Source organism: Cynocephalus volans, chromosome 17, assembly GCF_027409185.1.
Source record: "Cynocephalus volans isolate mCynVol1 chromosome 17, mCynVol1.pri, whole genome shotgun sequence".
NCBI classification, from domain to species: domain Eukaryota; kingdom Metazoa; phylum Chordata; class Mammalia; order Dermoptera; family Cynocephalidae; genus Cynocephalus; species Cynocephalus volans.
The window spans coordinates 26,229,815-26,254,610 of NC_084476.1; the positions used below are offsets into that span (position 1 = coordinate 26,229,815).

Below are 24,796 nucleotides of genomic sequence, written 5' to 3' on the forward strand. Positions count from 1 at the left end.
TTTATTCAGCAATTTTTAAAGGACCTACTATGTACTGGGCATTGATCTAAGTTTTGGAGATGCAGCAGTTGAAAAAAACAAAGTCCCTGTTCTTATGGAGTTTATGCTCTAGTGGGAGACACAAAAATAAAGTAAATATAATATTTATTTATAATAAATAATAACAGTAAGGGCTATGAAAAAAATAGAGCAGGGTAGGAAAATACAAAGTGAAGGGATTGGGTGGAGGCAAGACTGCTATTTTAGATAGGGCTCAGCACCTGTTACCACCTGACATAGCATGTATTTATCTGTTCCTTGCCTATCTGCTCCTCCAGATAGTAAGCTTCTCAAGGCAGGGATTTTGTCTGTTTGGATTTTTGCTATAACACCAGCACTTAGGACATTGTCTAATGGGTAATAGGACCTCCATAAATGTTTTGTGAATGAATGAATATCATGCCTACTATGTACCAGACAATGAGCTAGATTCTGAGGATACACATATGGCTACAGTTACCACCCATAGAGTGCTCCTCAATACAATGAAAAATTCATGAACTACTAGTTTAATATAAACAAAACATCCTTTGAGTATTTTGCTCCTAATGTAGTTGTGTTTTTTTCTGGTCACATTACAGGCATTAGCTGTGGGGTGCCACCTGCTTTGGAGAATGGCTTTTATTCAGCTGAGGACTTCCATGCTGGCAGTACAGTAACCTACCAATGCAACACTGGCTACTATTTGTTGGGTGACTCAAGGATGTTCTGTACAGATAATGGGAGCTGGAATGGCATTTCTCCATCATGCCTTGGTGAGATAAATGTTGGCAATTATGGCATGAATTTATCCTAGCTCTATGAGAGACAATTGCCCTAAATTCCTGAGAGTCTCTTGGCATTTTTTTGTTAACTTCCTCTCACCCCAGTAAGCTTGGGTAAGCCATAGTGACAAAGCAGCTGTTCATAGAGGTGCCAAAACTGCTTTACATTTTTATCAGGCTCAATATTAAGCTTATCTTTATCTATCTCTTTTCTACTTGCCCACCTATAAACTAGGGAAATAATAGCTTTTATTGGATATCTGCAATGTGATTAAGACTGTTATAAATATATATATATAGTGTAATGCATTACGTGATATGTAATGATTTAAAAGCAAAAACAAATGTTTGATATGTAAGAAAAATGAATCAACTTTAATATTTGTAAGCTTGTCTTCATTTTAGACGTTGATGAGTGTGCAGTTGGATCAGATTGTAGTGAGCACGCTTCTTGCCTGAATACAAATGGATCCTACATATGCGTGTGCATCCCACCATACACGGGCGGTGGTAAACACTGTGCAGGTAACTAGTATGTATAATTGGGAATTTCTATTTCAAATTTTCTACCCAAGTATATAATTCAACTCTATGTTATTTTAAAATAAGACAACATTTTCAACTTCAACGGGCATACAGACAGGTGAAGATAAAAATCTTACAAAAGACACATAAGTAATAACTAAAGTTGCTTTAAATTAACACTGTGTCTCTCTCAACTTTCCTATTTCTGCAAAACAAAACTGAGAGCCAACTATACTACCAGAATGTTGAAGAAATGTCTACATAGTTCAAGAATAATAGAGTGGATTTAGAAATATAATCAACGGCCTCTTCTGCCTCAATCAGGGCAAAGAAGATGCTTTGTCACATCTTTGCCATTAATATCTTTCCTTTGCCTCAATCACACAGAATTCTATTACTAAAAAAAAATAGACTTCTTGCCTCACCACATCTCTATATTTCGTAGTAACTTTAATAATACTGGCTCATCTTTCAGAATATTGATATCTTTCTACATTTATTGTGGGAAGCAACTACCAGAAAACAATAAGATAGAAAGCAAAGAGGAATATTGAATAGTAGATTTAAAAAAAAGAAAAAAGAAAAAATTTTTTAAAAACCCGCAAAATAATAGATCAAATCATCTGGCTATATATCTCCAAAGTAAACTGCTGCTCTTTGAGAAAGAGAGAAAGATTCCTGGAGTTATACATGATATAAAGAGATCATGTTTTACCACTGTACAAAACACACAGGCAGACAGAGAGAATAAAAACAGCAGTAACAACGAAAACAAAGTGCCAGTGACTCAAAGACAATAAAAATAGAAACAGAAGCTAGGTTAAGCCAGAAAATCTTCTCTTACTTCAGAAGAGAATATTAGATGCTTATGCATACATTATCCTGTTGTCAAGCTGAAAGTCTGTATGTGCTATTCAAGAACAAGTCACAAAACTTGCCTAGGGAAATACCTGGTTTAGATACATTTCTTCTCTTTAAAAATTTTTAAACAAAATTTTTAAAAAAATGAAAAATACAGGATCCTTGCAAAAACATTACTGCTCAAAGTGAGAAGAAAATCATCCTGAAGACTCAGAATATGGCAATGAAAATGAGTTAATACAGGAACCAGAAGACAATTTCAGGAGACTGCTTATATGCAATAGGAGAGAAAGAGAGATAACTTCTATAATTTTTTTTTTAAAAACACAAAGCCATAAGGAGTAAAGATGCTCAGATTAAAACAGGACAGAAAGAAAGGCAAACACATCAGGCAGTGAACTTTGAAACCAGTTCACCATAGGGTTTGGCCAAAATAAATATTCTAAATTTGGGTTCAAATTGTATGCAAACGTTATAACTTATTATTTCAATATAAGAAGTAATGCAACAAGTAATGTATTAACAATTACATTAGCAGAGATGTACATGTGGGAATGGTGAGAAAATGTAGCAGCTTGGGAAAGTGGGTAAGTTCATGAAGGGCTGAGAGCATAGTTTTAACCTATATATGTATATAATCAAATAAAATGTAAGTTGAAGAATGTCTTTTAAAACTTTTATTATAAATTCATACAACTTCCTTGAGGAAATATGCAAGTTATTAAAACAGAAGGAAAAGTTGAGATCATTTGTAATCCCACCACCCAGACATACCTAATGTTAGAACTCAGGGATATATACCTCAAATATTTTTGTGTGCTTTCTATGTATTTATAAATATGTATTAACATATATAGATGTATATGTAAACACATTATATAAGCAGTTCTTCATTGTAGTTATTTCATTTAAATTACCTCATCAACATTTTTTATATTACTAAATTGTTTAAGAACATGATTTTCTTTTCTTTTATGTTTTATGAAATAAGCCACACACAAAAGGACAAATATTATATAATTACACTTATATGAGATATCTAGAATAGGCAAATTTGAGAACATGATTTTCATCCCTGTTTTGTAATCCACTTTATGCATTTCGCATATGTCTTAGTCCATTCAGGCTGCTATAAAAAAAATAACTTAGACTGGGTAAATTATAAACACAGAAATTTTTTCTTACAGTTCTGGAGGCCCTCCTTCATAAGGGCATTAGTCCCATTCATGAAAGCTCTGCCCTCATGACCTGGTCACCTCCTAAAGGCTCCACATCTTACTACCAACACATTGGGGAATAGATTTCAACATAAGAATTTTGTTTTGGGGTGTTTTTTTGATGATATGGAAATTATTATTATTTTTGTTTAGTTTTTGTTTGGTTTTTGTTTTTTTAAAATAATGAATTTTTTTTCTTTTTTTCTTTTTATTTTATCATTATGGGCCTTTTTGTGTGGCCCTTTACCAATTTCTCCCTAACCTCTGCTCCCCCTCCCCTTTTCTTACCTCTGGTGGCCTCGGTTTTGTTCTCTCCTTTTAAAAGTTCAATGAATTATTAGTTGTTATTACTGTGATTGTTGTATCTTTCTTTCTTTTTATGTCTTTTTTCATCAGCTCCCACTTATGAGTGAGGACATATGGTATTTCTCTTTCTGCACCTAGCTTATTTCACTTAACGTAATTTTCTCTAAGTTCATCCGTGTTGCTGTGAATGGCAGAATTTCCCTCCTTTTTATGGCAGAGTAGTATTCCATTATGTATATATACCACATTTTCCTTATCTAGTCATCCATCAATGGACATTAAGATTGGTTCCAACTTTTATCTATCGTAGATAGAGCTGTGATAAACTTGAGAGTGCAATTATCCCTTCCACATGATTTCCATTCCTTTGGGTATATACCCAGAAGTGGGATTGCTGGACCAAATGGCAGTTCTATCTGTAGTTGTTAGAGGAATCTCCATTCTGTTTTCCACAATGGCTGCACTAATTTACAGTCCCACCAACAGTGTAGGAAGGTTTCTCCTTCTCCACATCCTCACCAGCATTTGTTTTTCTCTGTCTTTTTAATACTGGCCAGTCCAACTGGGATGAGATTGTATCTCAATGTGGTTTTGATTTGCATTTCCCTGATGCTTAGTGATGTTGAGCATTTTTTTCATGCATCTGTAGGCCATTTGTATACCATCCTTTGAGAAATGCCCACTCATCTCAGCTTAAGAATTTTGGAGGGACACATTCAGACCATAGCACTGTAATTAACTTGTCTCTATATTTTGACTTTAGGTGATATCTACTATGGAAAATAGTCTAATAAGCATCTTTGGACATAAATATTAGTGCTTACTTCAGACCGTTTTTCTCAAAATCAAACCTTATAACTTCATTTACTTTTTGAGAGGGGTTTACTTAAAGTCCTTGACTTACATAGCCCACATGGAAGATTGAATGAATATATCTTCTCCTTCTGAGAATTCAAGAATTATATTCACTCCTATTGCTTAACTGTAACCCCAACCCTTGCTTTAACCTTTTCCTCTTCCTAGTAGTGGTAAGTGACCCCTAATTTGTACACAGGGGAGGCTTATGGTTCACAGTCTGTTTGGTAACAGAGGCTGGGAATTTAGCAGATTCCCCTGAATCTGCTTTTGTGCACCTTTACAGCAAGGGGGTTTGACCCCAAGTCAGTTGCTTTTTAAAAAATGGGTGTGAGCGGGGCTGGCTGTTAGCTCCGATGGTTAGAGTGTGGTGATGAAAACACCAGGGTCCAGAGTTCAATATTGGCCAGCCACCAAAACAAACAATCAAAAAACCAAAAGACAGAAAAAGTGGGTATAAGGTTAGGGAGAGATGAGAGAAGCTAATACCCTTCTAAGCCACACTCTGGCACCGCCACTACGTCCCCAATAAACAGCTACCTTTTTGGCCAGATAAATTTTGTGTATTTTTATTAGTCATTGCTATTTTAAAATATTCTTGTTTAAATGCCTATTAAACATATGTTCCAGTCTAATGTCAAACGTGTCCCTGGCCTTCATGTATCTCATTTCAAGAGCTTTCTCTCAGGACTTTAACAGGTACCTTAACTGTAGTGGGTTTCTTTTGCTGTGAGACTCTGCATGGCTGCATGAAAGCCACTTATTATTCCACAAAAACTGTTTCTTTGTTTCAAGAACCTGTAAAATGTAAGGCTCCAGGAAATCCAGAAAATGGCCACTCTTCTGGTGAGATCTATACAGCGGGTGCTGAAGTCGTATTTTCATGTGAGGAAGGGCACCAGCTGATAGGAGTAACCAAAATCACGTGTTTGGAGTCTGGAGAATGGAATCATCTGATACCGTATTGTGAAGGTATGTTTAGTAAATTTCCCCTGTTTATTGTGTTTGGAAATCCTGGAGAGGTAAGGTGTAGACATGAAGACATGTCAACTGTTAGGTTGTATCAATATTCTTTGTATTACGCTCATGTTTAAACATGACCAAAAAAAAAAAAAAAAAAAAAAAAGAAAGAAAGAAAGAAACTCTAGAGCTGCCCTTTAAGCTTTCAGAGACTTTTGCACACACTAGCTCAAAAAAGCCATGCTTTTTGTTTTTCCCCCTTTAAGCTATTTCCTGTGGTGCACCAGCTATTCCAGAAAATGGTGGCATTGATGGGTCAGCATTTACCTATGGCAGTAAAGTGATATATAGGTAAGTGTCTAAAAGAAGTTGTTGATGACACACTGGCAGTTGTATAATACTGGAAGAGAGGGGGGGAGATAATTCCACAGGATGTTTTGAATTAACATGGAATTAATTGAACCATGTGTAGTGTGAAGAAATTTAATCCAATAATCTTCACATCTAGAATCCTTACGTCCCCTGACAAGGAACCTATTATTGCCACTAGCGCCCCCTGGAGGCACCTTGAGAGTGGATACCAGGGAGGAAGCGGTCCAAGCTAATGAATACACTTGATTATAAGTGGGCTTTGATTCCAAACCAGGTATCTCAGGGCCTCAGACTAAACTGCACTACTCTCAAACCAAGAACTGTCTGTTTGCAGCTACTAACCCATGACACAAACTGGAGGCAAAACAAATTCTTCATCTATCCTTCTACTTATCACCCCTAATGTCCCTGTGGAGAAGATGTACAGTATTCAACCTTGAAAAAAAAAATTAAAAGCATCATTTCAGTAAGAGAAAAAAGGGAACTTTCTCAATATGTATAAATGCTCAGTATTTTAGAGGTTTTGGCATGGATAAAATTATGCAAAATAAAGCAAATTATATTCTGTAATTTTCCTCTCTCTTTCTCAGGTGTAATAAAGGATATACTCTGACTGGTGAGAGAGAATCGTCCTGCCTTGCTAATGGTTCTTGGAGTCGTTCTCCTCCTGTGTGTGAACTGGTGAAGTGCTCTAATCCCGAAAACATAAATAATGGAAAATATATTTTGAGTGGGCTTACCTACCTCTCTACTGCACTATATTCATGTGAGAGTGGATACAGGTAAAGTCTGCCAGCTGAGCTTCATACTATACCCTGTTACTCATTATTTATCAGTAGGTTTCATTTGTATGTGACAAGCTGACTTTAAAAGCAAATTTCTAAATGTAAGGATATTTTTCAGATTTGTATGGTTCCTGAGAAAATGTTCAAATTTATAAATTTTCCCTAGCCCAGGGAAATGTTCGATATAACTGGGACTCTGGGAGACCTACTTCAATTGCAGACTTTTAACATGACAGCAAAAAATTGTTTGTGAAGCATAACACAATACCTGAGAAAATGCTTTCGCAATGAAATTTTCTTTTTCTTTTATAAACAGCTTACCAAGCTTATCCTCATTATTGCATTGGATGTTGTAAAAAAGCATGTCAAGGTGAGGGCCTAGGTTCTTAATACTGCACGAGGTTAATTTAATTAATGATATGTGTGTTCAAACAAAAGGTACAAAACAGAAAGTCAAGCTGTGATCAGAAATTTGGCCAAAAGGATGAGAAGTGAAACAAATCAAGTGGACAGAAAGTGGAGTACATGATCCAGTCATTCAGAATCATGTCGGCTAGCAAAGGTGGATAAGCCAGGACATAGGGATGTGAGGGTTGTAAAGTCAAAGGAAGACCAGGGGTCAGAGTCATGAGCAACATGTTTCAAATGCCCAGGCTCATGGCAAGGACAGTGTCCTTTGAGCTCAGTTACCCTAATTACCTGGCTACTCAGGTAAATGTCTCTCTTGCCACTGCATCTTAACCAGCCTTTTAGCCCCTTCTCATCCAAGTAATCTGCTATTCACAAGGTCTGGAGTGCCCTGCAACACCACCAAGGAGTACATTAAAATGTTCTATTTTGCACCAATTTGTTGTAGCCCGTTGATTGTTTTAAATGGTATACAGCCTGTTTAGATTTCCCTTATTTTTATATAAAGCAACACAATATGAAGAACTGTTATTTTCATGTACTAGAATTCCTCATGTCCCCTATTTTCGTATTCCTGTTTCATCTCATAGCAGTAAATGAATAGCCAATGAAAAGGGTGACGTCATTCTCTCTCGTAGCTTACAGGGCCCGCCCCTCATTGAATGCACGGCTTCCGGCAGCTGGGACAGAGCGCCACCTACCTGTCACCTTGTCTTCTGTGGAGAGCCGCCTGTCGTCAAAGATGCTATCATCGCTGGGAGTAACTTCACTGTTGGAAACACTGTCACTTACACTTGCAAAGAGGGGTGAGTAAAGCCTATGAAGGAAGCAAACATTGAGAGCCGAGGGCGTGGACTGCGGAAATGGACACGAAATTAAACTTGCTGGCAGCCAAAGCTGAAGAGAGCTCTGTGCTCTTACCTTCTGACAGCAGAAAGGGAGCATATTCTCCTGAGGAAACAGTTGTTTTCAGGGAATTAGAGTCGTTTATCAAATTAGGTCTCGAATTTCCAACGTTGGGCAATGCAGTGGAAAATATCTTTATACTTTAACTAAAGGTGCAAAAAAGCATGTTTAAATAGGCATTTGTATATTTATGGTCAGCAAAACCAAAGGCAAGCCTTTAAGTTACAACTTAAAGATGACATGTCTGCAGGATAAACGATAATACATTTTAGGTTTTTACTTTTTTTTTTTTGGTTTTTACATTTCTAATGATCTTGTTTAATTCAGAGATAGTATTTGAAAACTAGGAAGCAAATAAGAAAGGGCTTGCACACCCATTATCCCATTTGATCTTCAGGAAAGTCCTGTAAAGTACAGCAAAAGACAGGGTCACTCAGGGGTGACCTGCTTAGGGTCTCATGGAAGCCAATAAAGTACTGAGGAATGATTACATCCCACGTCACCTGACTTGCATTTCATTGCATTCACTGTTTTTTAATAGCTCTCTTCACAATTAATAGGGCTTTCACACTCCAGATTTACTACGGTTGCTTTCCACACATTTGGAGGCAGCAACAGCAGAGGGATTGCCATTATCTGATTTGAGTCTTAGCTCTGTCATTCACTAACTGTGTAGCCTTGGGAAATGGTGTGACCTCTCTGTGCTTCAATTGTCCTCCTATATAAAATGAGTCCATTAAAACTTCACAATAATGGATATTGTGAGGAATAGAGTGATATAATGCATGTCCTCGTTAAGGGGAAAAACTCAGTAAACCTAACAAATTTAACCATTATTATGGTGATTAGAACACAGATGAGAGGATACCGTTTCTGTACTCTTGTGCAAGGTGGATTTCATTTCACATGGATATAAGCCATCCCACTAATACATGACTACCAGCAGGTGGAGACAATATTTTCTTGCAAAAAGATCTTGAGAGTCAAACACTTGCTTAAATACCTGACTGAAATCCTAAACATTAATGTCTTCTTTAGTAAACAAGAAATCTTTTAATACTCAAATATAAGTGCAGGAGTGGCTTTGGATGGCCCTATCTATGCCCTGTGGATTGACTCACATAACAACTGCCCCTTAATGAACTGCATAAGACTTTTTAAAATTAGCCATTTAAATGCAAATCTTAGCCAAAATACATGTTCCAAATAAAACCTAGATATTGACAACTTCTGGGAGTTTTTTTCTGATTAAAAACATAATGCATGATCACCAAATAAAACTAGAAAATACATAATTTATATTTAGAAGTCATCCATAATATTACTACCCAAAGGCATATATCGGTAATATTTTGCCTAATTTCTTTCCAGAATTTTATCTTTTGTATATTTTTGAACATTAAAGATCATACTATATATACAAATTTATGTTTTTCCTCTTTTCTTCACAAATCATATACTTCACACATTGTTCACTTATAAGATACCAGAAAAAGGGTTTTATGTCTGCCTAATGTTAAGTTCATCTGTATCTAGAAGTGATTTATTTAAAGAAGCAATAAAGACAGTAATGAAAATTACAACAAATCCATTCATTTTTACATTGTTCAAAGGACTTTCATGTGAATTATCTCATGTGTTCCCTTTTACAAAGATGGGGTTTGGCAGAAAAAATATTAATCCCAAAGATAATTTCCACTACCTTTGCTTATAGCTAAGACACGAAGGTGTTGGACCACATTATCTTAAGATCTCATTTGGTCTACACAAGTAGTTTGTCTGTGGGAGTTTCTGTGTGTGTGTGTGTGTGTGTGTGTGTGTGTGTCATTGAAAACATGGAAATCAAATCTGCCCACTTAATCACATAGGTGTTAAAGGGATGTGAGACCTTTTTTATAAAAGCACTTTCTACATGCATGCAGCGCTAAGTGAATATGGTTTTGTTATTGTTTTCTGTATCATGATTCCTATATAAACTGATGACATTTCAATAATATAGGAGAAAACTATCTTAGCCAGTTAATCAAATTAATATAAAGTACACACAGTCACAAATCACTACCACCTATAATTTTTTTCTAAAAGAAAAATCAATAACTGTTAGGAGACAATTTCATTTTTTTAAAACTAAAACTTTTGATGAGAGAAAGAACATTTCGCCCCTATATATACCCCTTCCCATCTTTGGGGTGCTCTGAGAGTGGCCAGACTAGAAGGAGAGTTTCTGTCTTGTTCCTTTTCTTTGGCCAAATTTCTAATGAAACATTTGAAACACATAGAAAACCAAACTGTAAAACAAATCCTCTCTATTTAGAATTACCCACGTATCCACTGCCGAGATAAAAGTACACTTTACATTTTTGCCATAATCACCTTAGATCCCATTTTATAGAAGAGATACAGTATTACAGGTAGAACTAGAAGCCATCCTCATTACTGTTCTACTCTCCTCAAAGTAACACTTGTGTGTTTTTGTCTTTATCACATACATATGTCCCCATAAAGAAATATCCTATTGATTCATGTGTTTTAATTTCTGTATATGTTGCTTCATACTCCAAGTATCCTTTTGAAGCTTTGATTTTCACTTATCATGATCTTTTTTACATTCATCCCTTTGATATGTGTAAATCAACTGAATTTATTTTCACTGCTATATAGCATTTCCTATTAAGAATGAGCTATCTCTAAGTTACCCAATTCCCTACTGGTAGAGGTTAATTTATTTCCATTTTGTTTCGTGATATAAACAGTGGTGAAGTAAATATCGTTGCACATGTCTCCTACTGGTAGAGGTTAATTTATTTCCATTTTGTTTCGTGATATAAACAGTGGTGAAGTAAAAATATGGTTGCACATGTCTCCTGGCACATATAAAGTGGAATGTCTACAGCCTAGTCATTGAGAGTTGGAATTCTCAAGTCATGGATATGCATATTTTTAACCTAAAGAGATAGTACCAAATGGCTCTCCAAAGCGATCTTGCGAGTTAACACCCTGAGAAGTAATGAGTAAGAGTTTCCCTAGCTCCGCATCATTGCCTACGTCGGTGTTGTACACTTGATCATTCTTCCCAATTTGTTAATTGTTTAAGGTTGTCTCACTGTTTCATCCCTCAAAGGACTGGTAAGACTAAATACTTCTCAAAGGTTTACTGAGAATTCAAGTTTCCTACTCTATGAATGAATTGTTTGCATCCCTTTCCTGTTTTGTTTTGTTTTGTTTTTCTGAGCAATTTACATGTCGTTTATTTATTTGGGAGACCAATCTTTTTTCATTACATGAAATGCAAAGATCTGGTGTTTATGGCTTTCTTTTCACTCTATTTATGGTGTCTTTTGTCACAGGACTATTAAATTTTAACATACCATATTTATCCATTGTTTCCTTTATAGTTTGTGTTTTCCTGTGTCAAATTTAACACATCTTGGGCCGAGCCCGTGGCGCAGTCGGGAGAGTGCAGCCCTGGGAGCGCGGTGATGCTCCCGCCGCGGGTTCGGATCCTATATAGGAATGGCCGGTGCACTCACTGGCTGAGTGCCGGTCACGAAAAAGACAAAAAAAAAAAAAAATTGAACACATCTTTTCATATCCTGAGATCATAGCCAATATCTCTCCCTTCCTCCTGATCAACTCAAAGACCTCGAAAAGCATTAGTTTCTATCACCCCTCCCATCTTAAATGTCTCATCATTATCTGCATTTTACTTCCCTCTTATGTTACAACTTTTCAAATTAGTCCTCTTTTAATGAAGTCAATGTTTATCTAGATTTACTTACGTGTTTATTAATTATTTTCATCACCACTGCTTTTCACATCCCAGGTCTTCCTTTTGGATTTAATATTTCTTCTTCCTGAAGACATCCTTTGCATCTCTTTCAGCAGGAGTCAGTGAATTATACAATCTTTGTCTCAAAATAATAGTATTTTACCCTTGCTCTTGAATTATAGCTTTAGCTGGATATACAAGTCTACATTGATAGTTTTTTCCATAAACATTTTGAAAATATTATTCCATTGCCTTATGACTTCTAATGTTTCTATTGAAAGTTCCATTATCAGTTTAATTTCATGGTTCTCAATCAAGGGCAATATTTCCCTCCAGGGACATTTGGCAATGTCTGGAGATATCTCTGGTTGTCACAAGTAGGGGAAAGATGCTACTAGCATTTGGTGATTATTGGCCATGGATACTGCTAAATATCCTACAATGCACTTGATAGCCCTCTGCAACTAAAAATCGTCTGGTCCAAAATGTCTCAAATAGTGCCGAGACTGAGAAGCTCTGGTTGAATTGCTGTTTCTCCATGAGTAGTGTCTTTTCACTTTGATTACTGTTTTTAACTTGTCTTTGTTGTTTTAGTGTTTCTCTGTGATATGACTAATGGTGTATTTATTGTCGTTCATCTTGTTTGGGACTCTGTATTTCTTACATCTGAGAATTTAGATCTTTCACCAAGTTTAGAATATTCTCAGCCATTTTCTCACTTTCTCTTTTCTCTCTTTCTGGAATTCTTATTAGACATATATTGAACCATTTCATTCTATTTTTCATGTTGATTAACCTGTCCCATTTGTCGTCTCATAAGCTTGCATTATATTTGGATAATTTCCTCACATATGTCTTCCACTTTACTAATTTCTTCTTCTACTGTCTGTAGTCTGCCTTTGAATAGTGTGCATTAATTTTTTCAGTTTTTATTTTCTGTATATTTATTTCTAGAATTTCTATTTATTTTTCAATTATTTCTTTTTTCATGGCTTTCTTTTTAATAGAATTTTGAGTCTTTCTTTTGTCCATAATTATTTCAATGTACTTATTTTATACTATTTTTGGGGTTTTAGATAAATTTTTTCTATTATCTAATTTATTAGTGCTCTAATCTTGCAGTTTGTTTTGTCTGTTGGCCCACTCATGATGGAAAGCTTGCTTGTGTATGTTTTGTAATTTCAGATGGCTCCTTATAGTAAACACAGCTTGTTTTATCTATGACAATCCTTTATGGTGTGAATATGTGGATTATTTTGCCTACCAGCTGTTCCAGGAGTATCACCAGCCAAGAACCTAATTTTACATTTATTTATCAATTTGAAGGTTTTCCATACAAAGTGAGTGGTATAAATTCTAACCTCAAATCCACATGAGGGATTTATACCTTTGCAAGAGCTTTGTTTTTCCATACAGAGTGCAGGCAAATACAGAGATCTCCCTGGTCATCTCACGGGGACTATGCATGGAGTTTTTCTAGTTCACCCTTTTGGTGAAAGTCCTCTTAGTATGCAGATTCATGCCAAAAACTTGGCTTTTTCTCTATTTCATTCCAAGGCTTTATTTCCTATCCTCTCTGTTTCCTTTCCTTGTCTAATCCAATTCAACAATAACATTCATTTACAGGCTTACTTTTCCGTTTTTAATTTCTTCTCAGTTTCTGACATATGGGTATTTCTTTTCCTTTCAGCTCAGCTATGCATTTAAAATAATTTTTGTTGTATTTCATAAAGTCTTAGACAGGGAGGGTTTGCAGACTATGGTACAGCCAGAACTAGAAGTCAGCTCTCATCCTCTCTCTCTTCACTCCTTTTCTATTTCTTCCCCCAAGAGGTTGATTGGCATAGATCAAAAGCACAGTGTCTTGTTCTATTCAAGGATGGCATCACTGTGTTCATGGCTTCTGTGTAATGTGGCCTGCCTTGCTGTCTCCTTCTGCTTCCTAAGATGCTGTCGGCCTGATAAGAGGGTTAGGGTTTACTTCCGTCTCCAGTCCCTCTCAAATCTGCTCCCTCCGGGCTGCCTGGCACAGGCCACTGCCATGCCAACCATGTAAGCCCTCAGGCCTGCTTTTTGCATGTACATGTGTGCGTCCTTGCCTCTGCCTCATTGTTTTTTCTTCTTATACTGGTGTTGTCTTGTGCATGGACCTCTTCTTGAATTACAGGATCAAGATCCACTCAGGTTTCGGATGAAAAGGCAGAGACTTTAGGAGACTGGAGTGGTGGGCAGAATGCCAGAGAAGGAAAGAAGCAAGAAGCCTCATTTCTGTGTCCTACCCTAAGCTTGCCATCCAAATTCATCTTTTATCAAAACGTTTATCTTTTTAAACTGTTTATCAAAACCCCCAAACACTGGTGGTTTTCAGTTGTTTGTGCAGATATATAAGTGGTCATGTGTTTCTCATTTTCCCTCTCATCTTTATGTTTATATTCCTTGGTGAGAAACTCAAAGGGGAGGAAAGGTAATTAACATTCTAACATCCTAATCAAATTTTTCCCTTTTGATTCTTCTCAAATATAAACTTCTAAATGCAATTATTGGGTATGTTATGATAAAATCTTTGCTCGTCGTTATTAATTGAAAACAAAATTAATTATGGATGCAGATTTATGCTTTCTATTGTTCTTATTAAATTGCAGCTGCTTAAATATCTAGTCTGCTGCTCTTTTAAGGCTGTTCTTCTAAAAGAGCTAATAACCCACTCGGGAGCTCTCTCATAAAGCTTCCCTGGGCACACGCTCATTAGTAAGCTTCCACTCAGTGTGTGAATCTAATCACTGCAAATTACATCTGCAAGTTACCACTGGCCATTTTCAAAGGATTTTTGGTTATTATTCTAGAAACATGCAAATGTATTCCAGCCAGTTCATCCTAAAATGTGTTTTTCTAAGGCATCACTGTGATTTTGATGGGCAGTTTTTCCTTGGAATTATGGAGTAAAACAATTTGTTTTGTAATATATATGGCCTAGTTTCTAATAAATTCTGCTAGAGTGTCCCCATTTCCTCTTGATTGAGAATACAAAATGTCACACAGAATTTAATTAAATATTCCATCATTTTAGATATCTATCAGTCTCAATTTTTCTTGCTTTGGTAGCCAACATTTACAGGCATATCTCATCATCTGTTCAAAACTTTATCATTCTCTAAGTGATTCTTTAATAAAATAAATGGGTGAAATATGTCCCTGGTAAATCTTAACACACATTCAGACTTCTAATATCAAGTGCAGCAGTTTGGTCAGATACCTGTCATGGTACTATGTATGCAGTAGCTAACAATTACTTCCTCTTTTTTGTCATTTGAAAAATGTATTCTTCTTCAGCACCTTTAAAGACTGACTGATGGGGCCAAGCCCGCGGCGCACTCGGGAGAGTGCGGCGCTGGGAGCGCAGCGACGCTCCCGCAGCGGGTTCGGATCCTATATAGGAATGGCCGGTGCACTCACTGGCTGAGTGCCAGTCACGAAAAAGACAAAAAAAAAAAAAAAGACTGACTGATGTATTTTAGAAGATATTTATTTTTAATAAACCTGTATCCTCTTTTTCATGGAGTATATTATCTAGTTATCTAAAGCACTGGCACCCCTGTCACTTAGGAAGTTACGAGGGCTATAGGAGCTCTGTATCAGAAACTGGGGCAGAGACCAAATATATATTTATGATGCCACACAGTTAATTTATGCCTGTCACATCTTCACCCATCAACCATCACAGTACTCCTGTCAAAAAAACACACAAGATTCTAGTTTTCACTCAATATTGTTTGCTAGTGCTACTTTTCTGCCTTGAATGATTACTCCTCTACTTCTCTTGTGATTCCCCTCAAGAGCCATTCCACCTGTGAGGCCTTTCCTTCCCTTTCCATTCTTCAGGTTGAATCAGTCTCTCCTCCTTTAAGCAACCACTGTGGGTGCGAAGGGACCAGCAATGCACCAGGTAGTTGTGGGAGATGGGGGAGTGACAAAAGTGCAAACAAGTGTGTGCATTGGCTTCCTGCCTGTGCACTAAGGGAGAGACTCTGACACATAGCAGGCCTTAAGAATCATTGCGAAGAACTAAATGTTAACTGAGAATCATAAAAAAAAGTCAAAATCTTAGGTCAGACCAAGGCGTATTGTAGGTTCTAAGAAATCGTGGGTAGTGTCAAAAACACATTCTTTAAATTCATTTATGCAAAAAATATGTATTTCATGGTAATCTTCCATTAAATTATAGAACAGCTTTAGCTGTGATTTTCCACTAGAGAGGAATAGTTGGTGGTGATTTTCCAGAAGAGAAAGGATCAGAGGCCTAACAAAGTGCTGCCAATTACAAAACCCAATTCCTGTGTTCTCAAGAGACTTTGAGAAATAAGGAAGGTTCTGAAGGCAGATGTTTCTGCCTCAAAGCAGCTAGTCCCATGAAATAAAGGAAGAATTTTATAGATGGCACAGTGGATCCTTATAAACCAGAGATGTCTAAAGCTATGTCTATGAACTTCAGCTAATGAAATATGCGAGCAAGATCAAGGCATCCATGAAAATAATAATGCATGGTTCAAAGTGTGCAAATGACATAAATTGTGCTATAAAACATCAGGATCCTCAACAAATGGAACTTCTACCCAGAGCATATCCTACACAGGAAGAGTAGAATCTGGGCACTCAGACCCAGAATAATGGATTTTTTCATAATAAAATTATGCTCTTACAGTATTTTTTTGGATACCTTCCTGGATTCATTACGATAGAAGCCATCAAAAATTAAGTTCAGATCCTTATTACAAAGAATGGAGCTTATCCAAAACAATGAATTGTAGCAGACTCTAACAGGAGACAGCACTCAACTATTGGGGATATCTACAAGTATTCATTTGGAGACCACATCTGTCCATAGCATGACATATGACTGTGGGCAGGGTGGAAGCACATATCTCTGATGATGCTCTATCATTTCTTTCTAGATCTCCCTGTCTCCTATAGATTTCATAAATATTCACAGCTAGGCTGAAGGAATTCCAGCCTCTCTATAATAGCTGATCGCTTATAAAACTGTGAGGGACCTCAGGAGACATTTTTGGTAACTAATGATTTAATAATATTTGCTGACAGGTGGATCAAATAATTTGTACTAGTGGTACTGCAATACAGTTTGCACAGGGCACCCAAAAATTATGGTTTAACCTACATCACTTTAAAGAGAGAGAGAAAGAGAACAATGTTGTGGAAAAGGTGTAGATGCTGGAATCTGATAAACTAAATTCAGATCCCAACTCTGCTGCTTACGGAGTGACTTTAGGCAAGTTTATAAGCCTGTTGGAATCACCATTTGCTGATGTGTAAAATGAAGAAATTAACATGTCTGCACAGGATTTGATTAAGTACCAAATTTATTTTAATCCCCTTACCCTTTATTAGTATCAAAATCACAGGCTGATCAGGTGTTAGATATTCTTTCAAAACTCTGTCATCTTTCTCTTCAGTAAAAGAACAATAATGAAAATAAGAATGGCTCAAATGTAATTTTTTAATATTGCATATTCTAATATTCTGTTCTATTTCATTGAGACAGCACTTAAGATTAATTTAAAATTTTTGTAAGTCATTGGTATGTCATAATATCTGGGTAAACACCTTGTGTATAAAAAAAGAGAATTATTAAGCAAAATTTATTTATACTGATTAAATAGCAGAGAGATGTGCAGAACACACCTTTTAACTCTAACCTCATGGGTAAAGGTTTAGGAAGCATTGGAGACTGTAATTATAATACTGTTTTAAAGTCATTGAATGTAATTGTATAACCATGAGCTAAATATGGCTAAATACAGCTTTGTAAGCTACAGCTTACAAAACTGCAGTAGAGACAGGTGCTAAAATCAACAAATTAAAACCATCAAAAGTCCGATCGAGTTCCAATTTTAAACCGAGTCAAACAGAACCATCGCTTACTCCTCATTTTTATTTAAAAAAAATAAAAGTGTAACAATTATTAGAGTTTCTTAAATAGAAAAAAATCTTAAATCCACTTCCCTTTCTGAATAAACATTATTCATACTAAAATCAAGATGGGTTTACATATCTCAAACGAAAGTCATTTGATCAATAAGCGCAATATTCAAACAGTAAATATTATCTTAAAGAATAAAAGTAAAGTCATAGTTGGCAAGATAAAAAAAATAAAAATAGAATAAGAAGTTACACTTTTTCTCGAATATAATGCTTTGTTATTGTCTCTTTCCTCCCAATCTCATAGCTTTACTCTTGCTGGTCCTGACACCATTGAATGCCTGGCCAATGGCAACTGGAGTGGAAGTAACCAGCAGTGTCTGGCTGTCTCCTGTGATGAGCCCCCCAGTGTGGACCATGCCTCTCCAGAGACCGCCCATCGGCTCTTTGGAGACATTGCATTCTACTACTGCTCAGATGGTTATAGCCTGGCAGACAACTCCCAACTCCTCTGCAATGCCCAGGGCAAGTGGGTTCCCCCAGAGGGTCAGGACATGCCCCGTTGTATAGCTCATTTCTGTGAAAAACCCCCATCTGTTTCCTATAGCATCTTGGAATCTGTGAGCAAAGCAAAATTTGCAGCTGGCTCGGTTGTGAGCTTCAAATGCATGGAAGGTTTCGTGCTGAACACCTCTGCAAAGATTGAATGTATGAGAGGTGGGCAGTGGAACCCTTCCCCCATGTCCATCCAGTGCATCCCTGTGCGGTGTGGAGAGCCACCAAGCATCATGAACGGCTATGCGAGTGGATCAAACTATAGTTTTGGGGCCATGGTGGCTTATAGCTGCAACAAGGGGTTCTACATCAAAGGTGAGAAGAAGAGCACCTGCGAAGCCACAGGACAATGGAGTAGCCCCATACCCACATGCCATCCTGTGTCTTGCAATGAACCGCCTAAGGTTGAGAATGGCTTTCTGGAGGTAAGAGGCTAATTAGCAAATGGTCCATGGCTTTCATCACTTACAGAGCCAGCCCGTGTGGCTAAGCCTACCTTCAGAAGCAGGGGCAGTGAACAGATTAATTGTTGAAAAACAGAGCTGGCTAAAATCTATAGGTAATGAATATTGGACAAAAATTAGTAAACATGATTATGTTTTTTATTTTTTCAGAATATTAATTAATTTATTTTTCAAGGCTTTATGGCATAATATTTTTTATCTATTTTATAATCAATTGTTTCAATAAAAAATGAGTTTTTTAAATATGTAGCTTTCTGCATTTTACTAGTATGTAGGTATTCTCAGCATTTTGTGGCAATATCTTAGCCCTACACATGAACTTAGAGTAAACCAATTTTAATAAAAAACTGTTTTGCATTATAGAAGTCATTTCAAGATATATATTTTATAAAACCCAGGGTCTAAATGGGACCTAAAGAAATCCATTATTAGTTCTTATTTTTTGGCAAAACATGGGGAAATCCAACTAAGATGCAGTTTTTCCATTACTCTGTTAGTAGAAGGTAATTTCATCATGATGGACAAAGAGTTAAGTCTGACCCAGACATGTTCTGCTTTCAAACTAGTGTATGTCTTCTCAATAAGTCTGTGAAGAAAACAGGAATGAGAATCAATTAGCCCAAATCAAGGGCCATTTAAAATAGACAATGTCCTAATTAAACACTTAAAAAAAAAAAACCCACACATACATACTTCTATTTCTCCTTTATCTCCAAACACTAAATAACAGCAAAGGCCTTTTATTTGAGGCTTTTGTTTAGACGTATTCACTTTCTGTTGGAAGGGGGTATAGAGCGTATGTAAGGAGGAAAATTTCTTTATCAATTTAACAAATATTTCTGGAGCTCCCACTAGGTGCCAGGTACAGTTCTGCGCTTTGGAGATCTAGCATTTAACAATACAGAGCAGGTCTGTGATAGCCTGATTCTCACATGCATGTGGGGTACTCAAGCAATGCATCAGTAAACACAATGAATAATTAATTCCAAATACTGCTAAGTCCACTAGAGCACGGAAGCTGGAATTTACCATTATTGCTAACAAAGAACCATGGCAATCTTTTTTTAATTTTTATATTTAATTTATCTTGATGAACTAATTCATCTGCCTGTTGTTATATTATACACCTATACACTTATTTGAATTTTGAGATCGTGAATATTAATTTTTTGTTTTCAAAGCTAGATTATTGCTTTTTATTTTCCATTCTTATGTCACAGCAGCAATTTTTTAAAAGTGTGTTAAGAATTAAAACAAAACAGTACTCTTAGGACATATTCACAAAAAATGAGTTTTTTTTTTATGTTCTGACAGCATTAACGAATAAATGTACATTTGTGTGTATGTTTCCTTTTCTGTGATTAAAACAACAACCTATAGCATTTCTTTGATCAGCCAAATATTTTTGACCTTACCAAGTAATTTACAATTTTCAGTATTTACTCATCAATTCATCAATCAATACAGAGTCTATTGATCTTTTACTTACTACGGGCTCAGCACTGTGGTAAACATGTCTGCAGTAGGATTTCCAATTTGATCTTCTATCATTTTCACTTATTAAAAAAAAATATGGTGAACCTATTGAAAAAAATATAAATTCTTATTTGTTTAAGTTCTAATTGATTCATTTTAACGTAGACCTTTTAGTTTAGTTCTTTTTTACTACTCAAGTATTTCGCTGTATTATCTGTTACACAAATTGTACTCACTTGTTTTCTCTCTATTACACAGTATACAGCTGGCAGAATCTTTGAAAGTGAAGTGAGATATGGGTGCAACCCAGGCTATAAGCCCGTTGGAAGTCCTGTATTTGTCTGCCAAGCTAATCGCCACTGGCACAGTGAATCCCCTCTGTCGTGCATCCCTCTCAACTGTGGAAAACCTCCCCCAATCCAGAATGGCTTCTTTAAAGGAGAAAATTTTGACGTAGGGTCCAAGGTTCAGTTTTTCTGTAATGAGGGTTATGAGCTTGTTGGTGATGATTCTTGGACATGCCAGAAATCTGGCAAATGGAATAAAAAGCCAAACCAAAAGTGTGTGCCCGCCAAGTGCCCAGAGCCACCCATCTCAGAAAACCAGCTGGTATTGAAGGAGTTGACTACTGAGGTCGGAGTGGTAATGTTTTCCTGTAAAGAAGGGCACGCCCTACAAGGCCCCTCTGTCCTGAAATGCTTGCCATCCCAGCAATGGAATGATTCTTTTCCCGTGTGTAAGATGGTTCTTTGCCTCCCACCTCCCCTAATTTCCTTCGGTGTCCCTGCTCCTTCTTCTGCTCTGCATTTTGGAAGTACTGTCAAGTATTCTTGTGTAGATGGGTTTTTCCTAAGAGGAGATCCTACCACTCTCTGCCAAGCTGATGGCACCTGGAGCTCTCCACTGCCAGAATGTGTTCCAGTAGAATGCCCCCAGCCTGAGGAAATCCTCAATGGCATCATTGATGTGCAAGGTCTTGCCTATCTCAGCACAGCTCTCTATACCTGCAAGCCAGGCTTTGAGTTGGTGGGAAATACTACCATCCTATGTGGAGAAGATGGTCACTGGCTTGGAGGAAAACCAACATGTAAGCCCATTGAGTGCCCGAAGCCCAAGGAGATTTTGAATGCCAAATTCTCTTACACAAACCTCCACTATGGACAGACCATTACATACTCTTGTGACGAAGGATTCCGACTCGAAGGTCCCAAAATCTTGACCTGTTTAGAGACAGGGGATTGGGATGTGGATACTCCGTCTTGCAATGCCATCCACTGTAATCCCCCACAGCCCATTGAAAATGGTTTTGTAGAAGGTGCAGATTACAGCTACGGTGCCATGATCATCTACAGTTGCTTCCCTGGGTTCCAGGTGGCTGGTCATGCCATGCAGTCCTGTAGAGAGTCAGGATGGTCAAGCTCCAGCCCAACATGTGTCCCCATAGACTGTGGTCTCCCTCCTCACATAGATTTTGGAGACTGTATTAAAGTCAAAGATGGCCAGGGATATTTTGACCAAGAAGATGACATAATGGAAGCTCCATATCTGACTCCTCGCCCTCCTCATCATTTGGGAGCAGTGGCTAAAACCTGGGAAAATGCAAAGGAGTCTCCTGCTACACATTTATCAAACTTTCTCTTTGGCACCATGATTTTATATACCTGTAATCCAGGTTATGAACTTTTGGGGAACCCTGTGTTGACCTGCCAGGAAGATGGAACTTGGAATGGCAGTGCACCTTCCTGCATTTCGATTGAATGTGACTTGCCCATTGCTCCTGAAAATGGCTTTTTGCATTTTACAAAGACTGCCATGGGCAGTGCTGCGCAGTATACCTGCAAACCTGGACACAATCTAGTGGGTTCCCCCATGAGACTTTGTCTACAGAATAAGAAGTGGAGTGGTGCTTCCCCACACTGTGAAGCCATTTCATGCAAAAAGCCAAATTCAGTCATGAATGGATCCATTAAAGGAAGCAACTACACATACCTGAGTGTGTTGTACTATGAGTGTGACCCTGGGTATATGCTAAATGGCACTGAGAGGAGAACATGCCAAGAAAATAAAAACTGGGATGGGAATGAGCCCACGTGCATTCCTGTGGACTGTGGCTCACCCCCAGTCTCAGCCAATGGCCAGGTGAAAGGAGATGACTACACATTCCAAAAAGAGATTGAGTACACTTGCAGCATAGGGTTCTTGCTAGAGGGAGCCAGTAGTCGTGTTTGTCTTGCCAATGGAAGTTGGAGCGGAGCCACTCCCAACTGTGTACCTGTCAGATGTGCCACACCACCACAGGTGGCAAATGGCATGATGGATGGCCTGGACTATGGCTTCAGGAAGGAAGTGGTGTTCCACTGTCAAGAGGGATACATACTGCATGGTGCTTCAAAACTCACCTGTCAGTCGGATGGCAACTGGGATGCCGAGGTTCCTCTCTGCAAACCAGTCAACTGTGGGCCTCCTGAAGACCTTGCCCATGACTTCCCTAATGGCTTTTCCTTTTATCATGGGGGACACATACAGTATCAGTGCTTTTCTGGTTATAAGCTCCATGGAAGTTCTTCAAGGAGGTGTCTCTCCAATGGCTCCTGGAGTGGCAGCTCACCTTCCTGCCTTCCTTGCAAGTGTTCTATACCAGTAATTCAATATGGATCTGTCAATGGGACAGATTTTCATTGTGGAAAGGCAGCCCGGATTCAGTGCTTCAAAGGCTTTAAGATCCTGGGACTTTCTGAAATCACTTGTGAAGCCAATGGCCAGTGGAGCTCTGGCTTCCCACACTGTGAACACACTTCTTGTGGTTCTCCCCCAGTGATACCAAATGCACTCATTAGTGACAGTAGCTCTTCGGAGGACAGTGTGATAACTTACAGCTGCAGATCAGGGTACACGATACAAGGCAGTTCAGATCTGATCTGTACAGAGAAAGGGACATGGAGCCAGCCTTATCCTGTCTGTGAGCCCCTGTCCTGTGGTCCCCCACCATCTGTCACGAATGCAGTGGCAACTGGAGAGGCACACACCTATGAAAGTAAAGTGAAACTCAGGTAAGACCATGGCTCTAAAGTCTCCAAGGGGTGCAGGTAGAAAGGTTGTAAAATGAAGTGGTAGGTCAAAAATTTAGCTAATTGGGAAGAAAACACCATCTCTGGATTGCTTTCCAGAACACAAAGCTTTTAATACTTGGCTTTATTCTACCCATAATTACATAGAAACCCACTGACTAAAAGACAAATTAACACTTTTTCAGACTGTAGTTTCCAATATAATTATCATGACTATCATATTCTATTGACTTTCATGAAGCAGCAAGATCCCCTAGCTAAGCTTAAATAGCTCTTGAATCACGAAGCTCTTTTTTAAATGCCATGATGGTAAATTTCTTTATGATTATAACTTTATGGTTATATTTATACAAGCAAGTGTTGGGGTAAATAAGGGAAAAAACTAAGACTGCATGCCAAAAAGCTCAGACTTTCATTGGCCAATATAAATAAAAGATATATTCTAAAGGGGACAACCAACCTATGCTATCTGAACAAACTAAGCATTTAATACCCAAATAGTGATTTTTGCTAGAAAGTTCCATATCTAAAATGCATTATTAAAATAAAAGATGAGAAAATATGGAATGAATTTATGAATTAATTTTTTTATTGGAATAAATACACATAATGTTCAAAGATATTGCAACACTCTAAGATAATTTAAATTTTATTCACATCTCTGAATGAATCATGGATTATCCTTCACATATTGGCATGTTAAATTTGATTAGCAATTCAACAAGTCTTCTTAAGCATTTCTGTTGCAGAAGTTTTAGCCCCACCTTCATATTTTCTGAATTGCAGTAAGAAGTCGATGCAAGGGAGGGCCACAATGGTAAGGAAGCCAGAGTAGTGGGTCATGCACTGAACAAAAAAAATATTTCTTGCTTTTGAAACACATTTTAAAATATGTATTTGGATGTTGGTGTGTTGGGTATCTTGAGAAGCCACAATATCACCTGCTTCTCTGGACTTCCTTATTTTTATTCCTTGCTGTGTGTTGATTACATCATCTTCCTGATCTTTACTCAGTATCAGATAAACAGATCACCCCAAGTTTGCAAAACCTGATTTGTACCTACCCTGGTAATTTGTGAAATTTAAAATATGTTATCCATCTAATAAGTGTTAATTAATTAAATGGTTTAATTTAAAAGACAGTGGAATATAGTAGTAAAAGCATGGAATCTAGAGCTAGATTCCTTCTAGAGTCCATGCTTTCACCACGTACCCCACTGCCTTTTCAATAGTAGGTAGGAACTCAGCTCTACCACTCCCTAGCTGTATGGCTTTGAGGAAGCTACTTAATTTCTCTGGTGTCAATTTCATCATCTGCAAAATGGGAATAAAGATAGTAATAGCACCTATTCATGAGGATGATATGAGAATTTAATCAGTTAATATTTGTAGAGCAGTTAGAACAGTAACTGAAACTTAATGTGTCGTGTAAATGTTTGTTGAATAAATAAATGCAAATTTTAAAAATCATAGATGGTTTTAGAGCCAAGTTGACTTGAGTTTGAATACCAGTACTACAATTAATATGAAAA

At 37.4% G+C, this 24,796-nt stretch overlaps 1 protein-coding gene across 1 annotated transcript in view; it reads left to right on the plus strand.

Moving 5' to 3' along the window:
* SVEP1 (sushi, von Willebrand factor type A, EGF and pentraxin domain containing 1) overlaps positions 1 to 24,796 on the plus strand; it is a 193,643-nt gene that overhangs the window by 136,303 nt on the left and 32,544 nt on the right. The window contains exons 31-38 of the mRNA XM_063081889.1: positions 621 to 794; positions 1,209 to 1,328; positions 5,363 to 5,539; positions 5,794 to 5,878; positions 6,490 to 6,681; positions 7,731 to 7,898; positions 18,009 to 18,681; positions 20,455 to 23,246. Of these exons, the coding sequence (XP_062937959.1) occupies positions 621 to 794; positions 1,209 to 1,328; positions 5,363 to 5,539; positions 5,794 to 5,878; positions 6,490 to 6,681; positions 7,731 to 7,898; positions 18,009 to 18,681; positions 20,455 to 23,246 (4,381 nt within the window). The remainder of the gene's footprint in view (positions 1 to 620; positions 795 to 1,208; positions 1,329 to 5,362; positions 5,540 to 5,793; positions 5,879 to 6,489; positions 6,682 to 7,730; positions 7,899 to 18,008; positions 18,682 to 20,454; positions 23,247 to 24,796) is intronic.